Source organism: Pseudophryne corroboree, chromosome 1 (genome assembly GCF_028390025.1).
Source record: "Pseudophryne corroboree isolate aPseCor3 chromosome 1, aPseCor3.hap2, whole genome shotgun sequence".
NCBI classification, from domain to species: Eukaryota; Metazoa; Chordata; class Amphibia; order Anura; family Myobatrachidae; genus Pseudophryne; species Pseudophryne corroboree.
This window is the reverse complement of record NC_086444.1, coordinates 313,427,734-313,445,256: the sequence shown is the minus strand read 5'-3', so window position 1 is coordinate 313,445,256 and position 17,523 is coordinate 313,427,734. Positions and strand designations below refer to the sequence as shown.

Below are 17,523 nucleotides of genomic sequence, written 5' to 3'. Positions count from 1 at the left end.
TATTGCTGCCTCAGGGCGCCCCCCCCCAGCGCCCTGCACCCTCAGTGACCGGAGTGTGAAGTGTGAGAGGAGCAATGGCGCACAGCTGCAGTGCTGTGCGCTACCTTGGTGAAGACTGATGTCTTCATGCCGCCGATTTTCCGGACCATCATCTTGCTTCTGGCTCTGTAAGGGGGACGGCGGCGCGGCTCCGGGACCGAACATCAAGGCTGGGCCTGCGGTCGATCCCTCTGGAGCTATGGTGTCCAGTAGCCTAAGAAGCCCAATCCGGCTGCAAGCAGGCGAGTTCGCTTCTTCTCCCCTTAGTCCCTCGCTGCAGTGAGCCTGTTGCCAGCAGGTCTCACTGAAAATAATAAACCTAAGACTATCTTTCTTCTAAGAGCTCAGGAGAGCCCCTAGTGTGCATCCAACCTCGGCCGGGCACAAAATCTAACTGAGGCTTGGAGGAGGGTCATAGTGGGAGGAGCCAGTGCACACCAGGTAGTCCTAAATCTTTCTAGAGTGCCCAGCCTCCTTTGGAGCCCGCTATTCCCCATGGTCCTTTCGGAGTTCCCAGCATCCACTAGGACGTTAGAGAAATACCTTTAAACTGTATCAACCATTTTACAATAAGAACACCGTAAGTGTCAGAGTCCGTCATCTATTTAAGTGACAAGCTGCTTCACCTGTGCCATTTTATTTTGTAATATTTACAGCTGCTTTACCCTAAGAGAGATGTGCAAAACCACTGAAAAGAAAATAAACCCCATAATCATGTCGCATGCATCTAAATCTCAGGCCCAAAATAGGACGACTAACAAAGAGCAGTATAGCAAGGAAACTTTTATGACTTCATACATATTCCATTTTTTTTGCAGCCCTATAAATAAACTTGCTATTGAGTATAGTGTGACTTAGAGGTCGATCCTATTAGGTGCATATCATTACGCCAGTGGCCGCACTTTACAGCACAGCCTAAATTCTCACAAAAGTGCTCGCTGCCCTGTAGGGCTCAGAGTACTTTGGTGCGATCGGGTGACGTTTAAACGCAGCGACAACGGCACATCGCACCCTTCGTGGACGATAGGATCGATCCCATAGTGTCTAATTTTGAGACGCTCCCTCTATGAGAAAAAGACTACAAATAGTTGAGAAAAGGCTCTGTAACAGGCATACAATAAACTTACAGGAATGTTAAAAAAAAGTATACAGTACAACATCATATATACAAGACAGAAAAATACACTGCATTTAAAGACAGATCAAAAAGAATGATTATAAATCAAGAATTTTCTTTGCATATTATGTACCACGGAATATGAGTTTAAATCTAATTCTAAGATCTGTACCACATACAAAACAGAAAATAATTCAGAAACCTGGATCATGTAGAGTTGTGCAATCCGGTATTCCTCCACCGTCATAGGAAGTGGGATACGATATTCCTTAATCAGCATCTTGAAGAAGAAATCTCTGCCCCTCCGAATCTGCCAGAATCAGTCACCAGAGAAACTTGGCTTAGAAGTGTCTAAATGACTGCCAGGGAAGTCATTTGGGGGAAACCTGAAACAACAAGACAGATATATGACAAAGTTGTTATTCCATCCGCCTTGTGGAGGGAATGTCATGGAGACATGTCTTCTCCAGTCTGTAAATTCCCACAGTGCACTACTGAATAAAAACATGTGAACTGTGCTATGCAGTGGAATCAGACACCTGACAGGTAATCTAGTCACAAGGGGAACTTCCTGCTGCTGTTATTAATGACCATGTACCCTGGACAGCAAGACCCAAATGTGAGGGATGGAGCTTGTGATGCCACAAATCATATCATCAAGTCCTCAAGCTGCTCACTTCATAGGAGGAGTGAGCAGAACCAGCAGGATGGTCTACTCTCTGAGGAGACAGGGAGAGCTCCCCAAAAATTCGGAAGCCTCCTGGACATACTCAGAGAGTAGACAACTGTGCTCAGAACACTTTATGGTGACCTGAAGGAAATTAGCACATATGTAAATAAATCAGGGCTACAATGTTCCTGTTTCAAATGTCAAGATCAATTAACAAAATGTTCATAATCTCACTATTAAAAGCAAATTAACACATTCTGAAAAGGTCGTCCAAAGTTCAGTAGCAGCATATTTTACAAGGGGATGCAAAGCCTGATACTACCTGATACTAGTACTGATACTGTGCATTTGTATCCATATATTGTACCAAATGGATATAAAACGCAAAGTAAATTAAATATACAAATTGCTAAAATTATACTAAAGATTAACAAAATGCAAATGTTGGTAAAAATTGAGAAACAAACTCTAAACACATAGGGGTATATTCAATTGGTGTCGAAAACTGACGTCTGTCGAAAAGACGGCAGTTTTCGACTTTTTAAGGTCGAATCGTGATTCGACCTATTCAGTCCTATTCGACAAGTCGTGGAATTCGACTTGTCGAACAGTACGTGAATCGGCGGTATAGCTGTCGATTCACGTACTTTTGACTGAAACGGGGCCAAATTCGACAGGATTTGGCCCCATTTCCGACCAACTCAGTCCGACATAAAAAAATGTCGGACTGAGATGTGGGACCCAGAGGAGGAGGGGGGGGGGGGGGGGGGAGCAGCAGGGAGACGGGAGACAGCCGCGGGCATACAGGGGAGAGCAGCGCTACAGCACAGCGCTGCAGCAGGATGTGTCACAGCCGCGCCGCTCGCGGCAGCGTCCGCCCGGCTCCAGCAAGTGAGGTCAAGCTTGCTGGAGACGGGTGGACACTGCCGTGAGGTCTGGCAGCTGTGTGACATCCTCCTGCAGCGCTACTGTAGCACTGATCTCCTCCGTCTGCCAGCGGCTGTCCCCACTGGTCTCCCCGCGGCTCCACCCCCCACCCCTCCTCCTCCTCTGGGTCACTCATCTCAATTCGACTTTTTAAAAGTCGAATTGAGATGAGATTGAATAGGGGTTGTCGGATCCATTCTGACAAATGCATGTCGGAATGGATCCGACCCTAATTGTATATACCTCTTAATGGGCTTGGCCTATAGCAGAGGTTACCAGACTCAGTCCTCAAAGCACCCTAACAGTCCAGGGTTTAAGGCTAACCATGCTTGGGCACAGGTGACTTAAATAGGACCTCAGTCCATTTGATTGGGGACCCGTGATAAGACCTGAAATCCGCCCATTGACTTTAGTATGATATAATCAATGGTTCCCAAACTTTTGTGAATTATGGCGCCCTGCAGTATCAGAATTTTTTTCACAGCACCCCTAGGCCAAAAGTTTCTTATTGTGAAATCTAGAAATAAATATTATATTATGTAAAATGGGGTATACATGTCATCCTTAGGGTCAACTGTGTGGTGAGGGACAAGATTTGCTTTGGTTTGTCCACATATGATTGGCAGCCACTAGCAGTGGTTTTGCTTATTATATTAACCATAAATAATTTGAATTGGTCCTGAAGCACCAATATAGTGCCCCGGCACTCAGTTTGAAAACCACAGGTATAATCTTTTAGAAAAAGGAGAGTGTGACTGATAAAGAGTATAGCAACTCTCTCCTTAGTACAGTTATTGGTATGTCTCCACGGGTGTGGTATGGAGGGTCGACAGTGACTAGGTCGACAGGGATGCTAGGTCGACTGAGTCTGTAGGTCGACAGGGTCTAGGCCGACAGGTCAACAGTCAACATGAGTTTTTAATGTTTTTTTGGTCTCGTTTTCTTCGTAAAGTGACGGGGATCCCCAATTAGTGTACTGTGTCCGCTCGCCATGCTTCGGGTAAGGTGCCTCCCTCCGCTACTGCTGCGCTCGGCACAGGTTACTATTCCCAATCACAGTCCGCGTAGATCGTAAAGTATGAAAGAAAAGAAAAACATGTGAAAAACTCATGTCGACCTTCTGACCTGTCAACCTAGTTACTGTCGACCAATAGTGGACGACCTAGAAACCAGATACCCGTCTCCATATATACACGGCCTGCAGCAATCTGCATGGAATGTAGCAGTAAAAAAAGTCTATAAATATTACACACACACACACACATATATATATATATATATATATATATGTGTATAGGGTGAACAAACAGCGCCAAAAAATGCAGTAGAGAATTTTTTTTCACAGTATGTCAGTTTATAGGTTACCCCAAAAAACCTCTAGTCACTATATGCCACTCCCCTTTTTTTTGTGTATGGGGCGTCTGCTAGATCTTAAGTGAAGCCTGCACTTGTACGGGATAAATTAATATTGGAAAAGCGAATAAGATCGGAGCGACCACAGGTGGTAAATATTCTTAGCGACTACGTATTTTCTCAAAAAACAATACAGGGTTTATTGTAAGGAACGTTTAAGACAAATGTAAATGATAGGGACAACATAAAATCAAGTGCTTTAAAAAACGTAAAAAAAACAAAAAAAAAACAAAAAACAAATGGCGCATAAAAGACAAGTAAAAAATAGTGCTAAAATTGATGAAGTCAGACCAGACGAAACGCGTTGGGTGAATCCTGCTACTATTGAATCCTCAGTTAAGCTGCTTTTTTTATATGAATTTTTTATATGCATCTTTTACATATTTTAAGTTCTAGCTGTTTTTAAATAGTCTCAATTTTGCAGTGCATGAATTTTAGCACTATTTTTTACTTGTCTTTTATGTGCCATTTGGTTTTTTTTTTTTTACGGTTTTTAAAGCACTTGTTTTTATGTTGTCCCTTTCATTTACATTTGTCTTAAACGTTCCTTACAATAAACCCCGTATTGTTTTTTGAGAAAATACGTAGTCGCTAAGAATATTTACCACCTGTGGTCGCGCCGATCTTATTCGCTTTTCCAACATATATATATATATATATATATATATATATATATAGACACACACACAGTACTGCATGCAATTTTTCTATGCAGAAGCTTACATGTCATCAAAACATAGCCTTCTTGTTTGAGGCTTATTGTTACAGGCATCAGTATTTTGAGGCATAAAAGAGTTAAGTACGCTCAGCTCCAAGTTTTGTGACCTTTCTGCTCCAGCATTATTTTTAGCTCCCGAAAATAGTTTTCCCTCCTGGGGATGTTCCCTTATGTTTATCAGGCATCTTTTAAGCAAACATCTCTACCTTCTTACTGCAGAGATCACAATGTCAGGTTAGCAGAACATATCAGTAGTCTACCTTGCTGGCCAACAGATAATATTATAATAACCTAAAATATACATGTATAGGAACTAGGTGGGTCATTCCAAGTTGATCGCTCGCTAGCAACTTTTTGCAGCGCTGCGATCAGATAGTCGCCGCCTATGGGGGAGTGTATTTTCACTTTGAAAGTGTGCAAACGCTGTTGCAGCCGACGGCACAAAATATTTTTTTTTGCAGTTTCTGAGTAGCTCTGGACTTTCTCAGCCGCTGCGATCACTTCAGCCTGACTGGTCCCGGAATTGACGTCAGACATCCGCCCTGCAGACGTTTGGACATGCCTGCATTTTTCCAAACACTCCCAGAAAACAGTCAGTTGACACCCACAAACGCCCTCTTTCCGTCAATCACCTTGCGATCGGCTGTGCGAATGGTTTCTTCGTTAATTCCATCGGCCAGAAATTATCCTCTTTGTACCCGTATGACGCGCCTGCGCATTGCAGTGCATGCGCAGTTTTGCGGAGATTTAACCTGATCGCAGCGCTGCAAAAAGTTGCTAGCGAGCGATCAACTCGCGATGACCCCCTAGGTTGTCCATTAATGACAAATGGAGGGTATTACAGTAAGTAAGTTTTTTAACATTAGCAAAGTGATTGATAAAGATATTGAAATTCACTGGTACAAATACAAATGGAAAGACAGAGCTGCTGCATCCAGGTCATAAGCATCAGGAGAACACTACAGGAACCAGATATTGTAGCAATTCTGGTGAACAAAAATCTAATGCTGTATAAAGGAAAGACACTAAAAGCCTTTATTTAGAACTTGGAAAAATTGCATAGTATGCCCCCCTCACCAGGAAAAATGTGTGCAATTTATTTTTATTGCACTGGGAACTGATTTCCTTGACATACTCCATAGAAAATAAAAAAAGGCTTCTGAAAAAATTACATGGCACCTGCTTTCATTTTCCTTTCAAGTATTTTATAGTTGCTAGAAACAGTATATGACAGAATATAATTTCAACAAAATACAGAGACATGCAGCCGTTAATGAGCACCTCTGGGAGAAAATGTAATACACTAATACGTAAAATAAAAAAATGGCACATGTTTAAGGAATTTGTCAGAACAGAAATGAATAAAGTTGTGATTATGAAGAACAGTGTTGATGGCCACTGTTAATATCCTTTTAAAGAAGATGACTGATACTGTAACAGAGAATAAATATCTTTTGTTAACTGCATAGCAATTGTAAAGTGAATGTCAAATATAGTTAGTTGTGTTGGGAACTGTTTCATGTACATGCGTGCAGAGCCGGTCCTAACCAATATGATGCCCTAGGCAAGATTTTGGCTGGTGCCCCCTAGCACCGCCTCTGACCCTACACCCCTTTCCCCGCCCCATCACCCCTCACCCATAGCAGTCCTAATGTTCCTACCCACTATATTTTACATAGGAACAGTGAGCACATTTGGCGCACAGCCCAAAAAGGGGTGTGTTCTTGCTGGGAAGGGGCATGGCCACACAATAGTACCCCCAATTAAAATTACGCCACACAGTAGTGCAACTTTATTCACATTTTATCATGCGATAGTGTCCCTAATTCCCGTTACATCACACAGTAGTACCACTTTACCTTATATACGTTACTCCTCACAGTAGCGCCCCTTATTCACATTACATCACACTGAATTGCTCCTTATTCACATTACACCACACCCTATTGCTCTTTATTCACATTAAACCACACAGTAGTGCCCATTCTATACACTGCGCCACACAGTAGAGCACCTTATACACATAACGCAACAAATTAGTAATGCATTTATACACATAATACCATACAGTAATGCCCCTTACATATGTGACACACATTATTAATGTCCTTATAAACATAATGCACCTTACACATTATGTCAACCTTTTTTAATTGCCTTATACACATAATGTCCCTTTCACATATGCCGCACATTATTAGTGCACTTATACACATAATGACACACATAGTGCCCATTATATATTTGCCACACATTAATGCATTTATACACGAGACACATAATACCACTTACACATATGCCGAACACTACGGCAAAACCAACCCACCCGTACACAGCACTCACATGGCCACTAACACTGTGACTTCTGCCTCTGATTGGATACAGATGTGTCCTCATACATATTGCCTCAATACGCAATGCAGCAGGAGATGCCTGGTGTGAGTCTGCTGGCAGCTCTGCCAATGACAGGAGCCTTTTTTTGACGAAAATGTGTCTTATTTGCATTACTATGTGGCTAGGATGCACAAACGGCTACTGTTGATTAAAATATGTGGCATGCCTATATTCTGTGTGAGACTGTGCCTGTATCTGCATACGAAATGCTGCATATCATTTTAATCAGCAGAAGCTGCTTGTGCCCAAATGCCCTAGGCATTTGCCTAGTTTACCTATACCTAGGGCGGGCTCTGCATGTGAATGTCAATAATCAGGGCCGGCTCTACCATTAAGCAGCTAAACAAAACAAGAAACAGTGACTTTCAATTCAATACAATACAATATAGGACAAGAACAGGGTATAAACATAGCTGCATCAGCAGACAACACTGAAATAAGTATCAGGGTGGCAGAAAACTGGGGGATTTTGTTCCGTCAAAGGATGGATTGAAAAGAAGATAGGTTAAGTAAGAGACAAAAAGCACATGAGGGAAGAGGACCCTGCTCATGAAAGCTTACATTCTAAAGGGGAGGGTCACACAGACAGGGGTAGAAAGTGAGCATGGGACAGAGGGCTCAGGATGAGAGACGGCTGGGTTTGGTGAAGAAGTGGGTCCTGAGAGCCCGTTTGAAGTTTTGTAGAGAGGTGGAGAGTATGAGGGAGAGAGGTAGAGAATTCCAGAGAAAAGGAGTAGCACGTGCAAAATCTTGGAGTGGGTAATCAGTAGGCAGGACAGGCAGCGTGCATTGGCAGAGTGAAGAGGACAGACTCACACATTGCGGTCCCATCCCGAACAGATGCGACCGCAATGTGATTGACAATGGTGGGCGTTTTTGGAGCAGCAGCGCAGCATATGGGCGGGGCAAAGGGGGAACGGAAGCGGGCAGGGACGCAGCCACTCCAATAAAAAAAATGCCCGCTGACCGGCTGACAGCGCAGGCTGTGCTGCAAGGGGTCAACCTTAGATAGGATGCGTTCGTAATTAGATTGCGGACGCATCGGGAGGCGGACTTCCACATGCTGGGTGGCCCTCAGCATGTGCAGAGATGAACGCAGATCTGGCTGCGTTCATCTCTGAATAACCCCCTATATCCATGTAATAGTTATTTTTAATAAGAAAGACATTAAGAAAAAATATTGTAATTTGTTTGCATTTTTGTTTCAAGACAGGTGGAAACATTCCAACTCCTACAGAAAAAGCTAAGATGTAAATTCACAGCTGTGGAACGCAGCAGTCGCAGGCGTTGCAGAGACATGAGAACAGTCTGTAAATCAATATTCCGGAGCCTGATGTATTTTCTGTGCAGCGATTAGGTATGGGCCATGTACTGTGAGCGCCAAGCTTTTCTCTCCTTGCAATCAATATCCTTACTGGAGACTTTACAGAGCGCAGGAGTTGCCTCACAGCCCACGCTATTCTCATCTTAAAACAATGTTTCCTTTCCGATCAATACCTAAGCATGGACTGCTTATTAATATTACACCATTCTTGTGAAGAAAAGCTGTTGTCTCCTAGCTGATATTTTAATATCAGATTATGAATACCACACAAAGCACAGTCATATCATTTATACAGCATAAACATATTGTACATTGATGTCCAAAACCAGATCATAACTTGAAAACAAATCCAACTTTGAAAATGGAAGTGATCGCTCTGCCCACATGAATTTACAATCTACAAATGACAAGCTGCTGCCAATTAAGGGTTACAGGCAGAAACACAGGGCCTGGCTAAGAGTTGCACGCAATTCTGAATGGAGTCTTTTGTTTTTTTTTAATCAAATAGCACATGCAACTTACAGAAAAGCTCTGTATGCATCATATAGAGCTTCTCATTTACAAATGAATGAGCGCTACGAGGTGGCATTGGGATGTTCGCATGTAGGAGAAGTGTAGGCATGTATTGAGAGTTGCAGCCTATTAAGTGATAACAGTATGCAGAAATCTGTCCGATGTCAGATCTGCGCCAAGGAGGGGCCAGAGACAACTGTGGAGGCATGGGGGTGGTTCCGTTGCATAGATGAGACCAACTCAGGATCTAGGCAGATGATCACATGGATTTCAGATTACAGGAAGTGACTGGAATTGCAACCACTTTACATGTGACTTGCGAGAAGGAAAAGCACATAAGGGTAGAGGGCCCTGCTCGCAAGAGCTTACATTCTAAAAGGAGGGACAGATGGGGTGACACAGATGGGGTATATAGAGAGCGTGGAACAGAGGGTTAGGATTAGGAGAGACAGCTGAGTTTGATAATTAAGTGTGTCTTGAGAGCCTTTTTGAAGTTTTGTAGGCAGTTGGAGAGTCTGATCGGGAGAAGTATAGAATTCTAGAGATAGGGAGCAGCATGTGCAAAATCCTGGAGGCGGGAGTGGGAGGAGGTAATCCGCAGGCAGGAGAGGCTGCGTTCATTTGTGTAGCTAAGTGGCCGGGCGGGAGTGTGAAGGAATATGAGAATTTTATAGAATTTAAGTCTGCGATTAAGACTCTTAGATGTGTCCACATACACCTTTGCTCAAATTACACTATATACTGTAGCTCCACTTCTCGTGCAATGGACTTTCGAATTAGCCATGCCAAGCATCTTTCTCTTTAAATATGTCTTAAGCTCCATACTCACTAGATGATAAAGTGAAAGATCTCCCTCAGAAGGGCCGATCTGAGCGAGATCTTTTACAATCTCGTCCAGTGTGTACACTCAATGTCACGCACCGTTAACGACCCCCTCCCTCGTCTGAACATATACAGACAAGGTAGGTCCTTGTCAACAAAAGCCATGCTGCAGCATGGACCCCCCATCACTCCCATCCCCACCGGAATCGGCAAGTGTGTATGCACTTACCGATGGCGGCACCCTGCCGCAGCCAACATTGGCAGGGATTGCCTAATGTGTACTGGGTTTTACTCACATCAGCATTGCAACAAAACTGCAATGTAAGGGTACACAGACTACTGAGGCTGGCATTACATGTACTTCTGTATGCCAGTAATGCAGACCACACAAATGAGCCGTGATTACTCGTTCTGTTAATCCAATCTGCTAGTCAATCCGATGATCAACTGACATCGAATATCCCTAATCCATCGGGGAATCAGCAAATCCCATCCTGTTAAAAATGCCTGATTTGGAAATCCCAATAATTTTTTGGGGCTGGAATCAGCGATTAGAGGATTTTCAACTAGTTGGATTTCTCAGATCCAAACAGGAATAGGGAACTGCCCAGATACATGCCTGGTGTACTGCATGGACCCTTTAAGTCCCAATTCTGTGATTAAAAAAAAAAAAAAAAAAAGGGCAAATCACAGAGTTCTGATACAAGCAGTTGTGCCATGCCTCCTATCTTTATGCTTAATGCGAGACTTTATACCAATTCCTTTGTGACAGAAGAACTAATATAGTGTCCCTGGTACATTGTAAATGGCTTTATACTGTATGTGTCTACGATGGAAATTAGGAACAACATTTAGGAAAAAATATGAATTGCTACCAATGGCTGAGCATCTAAGTTACACCAAGCATCTTGTGCCAAATGGTGACAAAAACGCTAATGAGGTCACATCTGTACCTCACACTTGTTTTATTACTCTGTAAATTCATGAATGTAAAGTATAACTGAGTATGCTGGGGCGATATAAAGTGTAATAAATAATGCCTTGATTCATTGGCAGCCAATCAGTCTGAGAAAAACAAATAAACTAACAGGATCAACCTTACAAAGTACAGTAACCAATCAGGAATTGGCTTTAGTCAGTCTACTGCAGGGGAACCTCAGCAGAGGTGTAAAGAGAACCTGTAGAAATGCTGCACTGCACATACTGTAGCAATTCTTATGCTCAGGCTCCAACTGTAACCCTACTGTAACTCGTATAAACTCTGCGCTTCCATTTACACTCATGACTATTTGTTTCCCTGTACTTTTTCATAAAATTTGAAATTTTGACCAGGAAAAAAAACTAGTCAAGACCAGAAAGTGAGGAACTTGTAAATGGAAACACTGTATACTCTGATGATGGTATTCAACCTAATTGCTGCATATTAAAGGAAGGCAGAACTCCGAAAGAGCCAGGAGATAGACGCCAACAGTAAGTATAGACCGCCGGGCTAGGTTTAGGTGCCAGACCTGGGGGTTAGGCTGTGTGTGTGTGTGTGTGTGTGTGTGTGTGTGTGTGTGTGTGTGTGTGTGTGTGTGTGTGTGTGTGTGTGTGTGTGGTTTTAGGTTAGGGATGGGCTGCAGGGAAGGAGGGTTAGGGTTTGGTACCCACGCAGGAGGTTAGGGTGAGGCTGCGGGGGGAGGAGGGTTAGGTTTAGGCACCTCTGGGGGGGGGGGGATAGGGTCAGTCACTAAGGAGGGAGGTTAGGGTTAGGCGGCGGGTACCGAGGGTTAGGGGGTAGGGGAGGTGGGAGAAAACCCACACTCTCCCCTGTTGGTCTGTCCAACTTCGGGATCCCAAGTGTCGTCATTGCATAATGACCCCCTGTGAGAATATGTGTTTCTGCTCTCACACAGATACAGTATTTAGTGCAAAATGACTTAATATAAGGGAGTTACAGTCCAACATCACATCACACAGGGGATGCGCCATGTCCCTTCGCATAACACATTTCTCCCTCCCTAACTAAAAGACACAGCTGCCCTCTCTTATAGCACATCTAGGGGCCGATTCAGACCTGGTCGCTAGGCTGCATTTTCTCACAGCCTGCAATCAGATCTGAACTGCGCATGCACCACAATGTGCAGGTGTAATGGACTGCAGCAATGGAGATCGCCGGTCAGCGACGGGATGGTGCTAAAATTCCAAACGCACCAGCGATCACAAGGACATTGACAGGAAGAGGCCGTTTGTGCGTGGCAACTCACAGTTTTCACGGAGTGTCCTGGAAAACGCAGGAGGGACCCGGCGTTTGGAGGGAGGGTTTCTGACGTCAGCTCCGGCCCCGATCATCGCATCAGCTGTGTAAGTCCTGGGCTGAGCAGACACTGCAGCAAAAGCAATCACACACACCTACACACACACCATACCCTCCCCCTGTAGGCAGCGACTACCTGATCGCAGGGATGCAATAAACGCAACCTAGCGATCAAGTCTGAATTATCCCCAGTCCTAAATCCCACTGTCTTCGTTGTCATCACCACTCTACTTGCCTATCCTATAATCAATCTACTTGCCTCTCTTCTGTGGTGACAATGAAGCAGCAGAAGCAAACCTTTGCACATCTCTCGCCATAAAGCCCTCCAATAGAAGCCAAGATCTCTCACCTGAAATCTACTGGAGGACATCCTTAAAATGTTGCAATTATATTTCATGCTGGCCTCATACAACCTGCAGGATTTGCATCTATGCTATAAAAGAATTAGAAGAAACGTTCTCAAACAATTAAATGTCCCTCGTCTTTGTAGCTGCCAAATAAAGGCAAACAGGCTAAATACTGTAATATGGGAGAGGTACATGTAAACACCACTAAAAGGAAGCATGCACATGCTACAGGATGTATAGGCCCTTGTGGAAGGCCAAATACTACAGCATGTGTGATGATATTTGCCTCTTCACATGCATTTACACAGGGAGCAAGAAATTAGTTGACTCAAGGCCCTTCCGACTTGTCATATTCTACACAGTTAGATCTGGGATATAGAGAATGTGCTAATTGGATAATTACCTCTAAATGAATGCAATGCCAAAGCTATTTTCATTACAGACATAAACAATAAATTATCAAAGCAACCCCATGGGCATGTCTAATTTCATTTGCTATTTAAACCCTTTCCTTCATGTCATGGTGATGTCTGTGACCATGGATAATGTAATGGTGCCCACCTGTAAGACTGTATTGTGGCTGCATTCTCTTTCTCTGAAAATAGTGGCTGGCTTCGAAACGGTTATTCCCTTTTTGTAAACAGTCTAGCTGCACTAAGCCACGAAGAGTGGTAAAGTAGCAGCCAATCAGCTGCTAACTGCCATGTTACAGGCTGTTTTGGGAAATGGACCGTTATGAGCTGATTGGTTGGTACTTAGTGTGCTACATTTCACAACACATCATACTGACCAGTAACTATAATTTAGCAACATTAAACCAGTCCTATATGCCTGCGAATATGCATCTGAGTGGTGTAATGTGTTTATAATTGACAAGACAGGTAAGCAGTCAAATATTTATGGGATTGTTTTAAAATTAGTATATTTTTTAAATAGTTTTCTATTTTGTTTTGTCATGGTGATATATTTGCCTGCAAATTACCATATTATTTCAACTCACTGCACTTTGACAGTCAATGACTTTGGCAGGATCATGTAGGTAAGGTCTTCCTGCTTAGCAGTACCTCCTCTGTACCTTTCCTATGTGCGGCAGTGTATTTATTAGTGTTGAGGCCAATTGGGGTGATTCAAATGTGGCGCGTGCCACCTGCTGACCATCTGAAGGAATGGGCATCTATCGGAGCTATGCAATTGTTGCTCCGTTAGACACCCATTAGCAGCGGCAGACACATTTTTTTCTTGCACCCCCCGGGAATACAAGAAAAAAATGTGCTAAAAAGTCCGTAGTTTGAGACGGATTTAGCCACTTTGTGCAGATAAACCCTGAGCTGACATCGCCTTAACTAGCAATCGGCTTCTGATCAGAGTAAGAATTGAATAGCTCTGATAGACGCCCATGGCTAAAGACGCCCAGCAGGGGGCGCAAAAATAATAAGATTTTACTTACCGGTAAATCTATTTCTCGTAGTCCGTAGAGGATGCTGGGACTCCGTAAGGACCATGGGGAATAGACGGGCTCCGCAGGAGATAGGGCACTTTAAGAAAGCTTTGGATTCTGGGTGTGCACTGGCTCCTCCCTCTATGCCCCTCCTCCAGACCTCAGTTAGGGAAACTGTGACCAGAGGAGATGGACAGTACGAGGAAGGATTTTTGTAAACCTAAGGGCGAGATCCATACCAGCCACACCAATCACACCGTATAACTTGTGATAAACTACCCAGTTAACAGTATGAATAACAACATAGCCTCGGGTCAACCGATAAACTATAACATAACCCTTATGTAAGCAATAACTATAAACAAATCTTGCAGAAGAAGTCCGCACATGGGACGGGCGCCCAGCATCCTCTACGGACTACGAGAAATAGATTTACCGGTAAGTAAAATCTTATTTTCTCTAACGTCCTTGAGGATGCTGGGACTCCGTAAGGACCATGGGGATTATACCAAAACTCCCAAACAGGCGGGAGAGTGCGGATGACTCTGCAGCACCGATTGAGCAAACAGGAGGTCCTCCTCAGCCAGGGTATCAAACTTATAAAACTTTGCAAAGGTGTTTGACCCCGACCAAGTAGCTGCTCGGCACAACTGTAACGCCGAGACCCCTCGGGCAGCCGCCCAAGAAGAGCCCACCTTCCTAGTGGAATGGGCCTTAACCGATTTAGGCAATGGTAATCCTGCCGTAGAATGCGCCTGCTGAATCGTGTTACAGATCCAGCGAGCAATAGTCTGCTTTGAAGCAGGAGCGCCAACCTTGTTGGCCGCATACAGAACAAACAGAGCTTCAGACTTCCTGATCCTAGCCGTTCTGGTCACCTAAATCTTCAAAGCCCTGACCACATCCAGGGACTCGGAATCCTCCAAGTCCCGTGTAGCCACAGGCACGACAATAGGTTGGTTCACATGAAAAGATGAGACCACTTTTGGCAGAAATTGAGGACGAGTCCTCAATTCTGCCCTATCCACGTGAAAAGTATGGGCTTTTATGTGATAAAGCCGCCAATTCTGAAACACGCCTTGCCGAAGCTAATGCCAACAACATGACCACTTTCCACATGAGGTATTTCAACTCCACTGTTTTGAGTGGTTCAAACCAAGGTGACTTGAGGAAACGTAACACCACGTTAAGATCCCAAGGCGCCACCGGAGGTACAAAGGGAGGCTGAATATGCAGCACTCCCTTCACAAAAGTCTGTACTTCAGGAAGAGAGGCCAATTCTCTTTGAAAGAAAATGGATAAGGCCGAAATTTGGACCTTTATGGACCCTAATTATAGGCCCAAATTCACTCCTGTTTGAAGGAAGTGAAGTAGACGGCCCATATGGAACTCCTCCGTAGGAGCAGCTCTGGCCTCACACCAAGAAACATATTTTCGCCATATACGGTGATAATGTTTCATCGTCACGTCTTTCCTAGCCTTGATCAGGGTAGGAATGACCTCCTCCGGAATCCCTTTTTCCGCTAGGATCCGGCGTTCAACCGCCATGCCATCAAACGCAGCAGCGGTAAGTCTTGGAACAGACAGGGCCCCTGCTGCAGCAGGTCCTGCCTTAGAGGAAGAGGCCACGGATCTTCTGTGAGCAACTCTTGCAGCTCCGGATACCAAGTCCTCCGTGGCCAATCTGGAACAATGAGGATTGTTCTGACCCTGCTTATTCTTATTATTCTCAACACCTTGGGTATGAGAGGAAGAGGAGGAAACACCTAGACCGATCTGAACACCCAAGATGTCACCAGAGCGTCTACCGCTACCGCCTGAGGGTCCCTTGACCTGGCACAATACAGCTTTAGCTTTTTGTTGAGACGGGATGCCATCAAGTCTATTTGAGGCAGTCCCCACCGACCCGTGATCTGTGCGAAGACTTCTTGATGAAGTCCCCACTCTCCCGGATGCAGGTCGTGCCTGCTGAGGAAGTCCGCCTCCCAGTTGTCCACCCCCGGGATGAACACTGCTGATAGTGCGCTTACATGGCCTTCCGCCCAGCGTAGAATCCTGGTCGCTTCTGCCATGGCCACTCTGCTCCTTGTTCCGCCTTGGCGGTTTATATGAGCCACTGCCGTGACATTGTCTGACTGAATCAGAACCGGTTTTCCCCGAAGCAATTCCTCCGCTTGACGCAGAGCGTTGTATATGGCCCTCAACTCCAGGACGTTGATGTGGAGACAAGTCTCTAGATTTGACCAGAGACCTTGGAAATTTCTTCCCAGTGTGACTGCTCCCCAGCCTCGGAGGCTTGCGTTCGTGGTCACCAGGACCCAGTCCTGAATGCCGAACCTGCGACCCTCTAGTAGGTGAGCACTGTGCAGCCACCACAGGAGAGATACCATGGTCCTGGGAGACAGGGTGATCCTTTGATGTATTTGTAAATGGGACTCAGACCACTTGTCCAAGAGGTCCCATTGAATAGTCCTTGCATGGAACCTGCCGAAGGGGATGGCCTCGTATGAAGCCACCATCTATCCCAGAACCCGTGTGCAATGATGCACTGAAACCTTTTTTGGCTTTAATAGGTTCCTGACTAGGGCTATGAGCTCCTGAACCTTTTCGATCGGAATAAAAACCTTTTTCTGGTCTGTGTCTAGAATTAGGCCCAAAAAGGTCAGACGCGTTGTAGGGACTAGCTGGGACTTCGGTATATTGAGAGTCCAGCCGTGTAACTGCAACGTCATCATGGACAGAGACACGCTGTCCAGCAACTTCTCCCGAGATCTCGCCTTTATGAGGAGATCGTCCAAGTATGGGATAATTGTGACACCCTGCCTGCGCAGGAGCACCATCATTTCCGCCATTACCTTGGTGAAAATTCTCGGGGCCGTGGAAAGCCCAAACGGCAACGTCTGAAATTGGTAGTGACAGTCCTGCACTGCAAATCTCAGGAACGCCTGGTGAGGGGGGAATATCGGAACATGAAGGTAAGCACCCTTTATGTCCAGGGACACCATCCAATCCCCCCCCCCCCTCCAGGCTGGCGATGACCGTCCTGAGTGATTCCATTTTGAACTTGAACCTCTTCAAGTACAGGTTCAGGGATTTTAGGTTTAAAATGGGTCTGACCGAACCGTCTGGTTTCGGGACCACAAACAGGGTTGAGTAATATCCCTCTCCTTGCCGGAGATGAGGAACTGTGACAATCACCTGTTGAATATACAATTTTTGGATTGCTGCCAACACTATCTCCCTCTCTGACGGGGAAGCCGGTAGAGACGATTTGAAAAACCGGTGAGGAGGCAAGTCTTCGAATTCCAGCCTGTATCCCTGAGAAACAATCTCTAATGCCCAGGGATCCACCTGCGAGTGAACCCAGACGTGGCTGAAAAACCGAAGACGAGCCCCCACTAGATCTGCCTCCCCCCGGGAAGCCCCAGCGTCATGCGGTGGACTTTGCAGATGCAGGGGAGGACTTCTGCTCCTGGGAACTAGCTGAGTGCAGCTTTTTTCCCTT

At 44.9% G+C, this 17,523-nt stretch overlaps 1 protein-coding gene across 25 annotated transcripts in view; it reads right to left on the bottom strand.

Annotated features, from left to right (window-relative positions):
* PITPNM2 (phosphatidylinositol transfer protein membrane associated 2) overlaps nt 1–17,523 on the bottom strand; it is a 545,353-nt gene that overhangs the window by 296,408 nt on the left and 231,422 nt on the right. For all 25 annotated transcript variants that reach the window (XM_063964525.1, XM_063964523.1, XM_063964527.1 and 22 more), the window contains one exon: nt 1,359–1,542. In XM_063964525.1, the coding sequence (XP_063820595.1) occupies nt 1,359–1,436 (78 nt within the window). In that variant the 5' untranslated portion in view covers nt 1,437–1,542. The remainder of the gene's footprint in view (nt 1–1,358; nt 1,543–17,523) is intronic.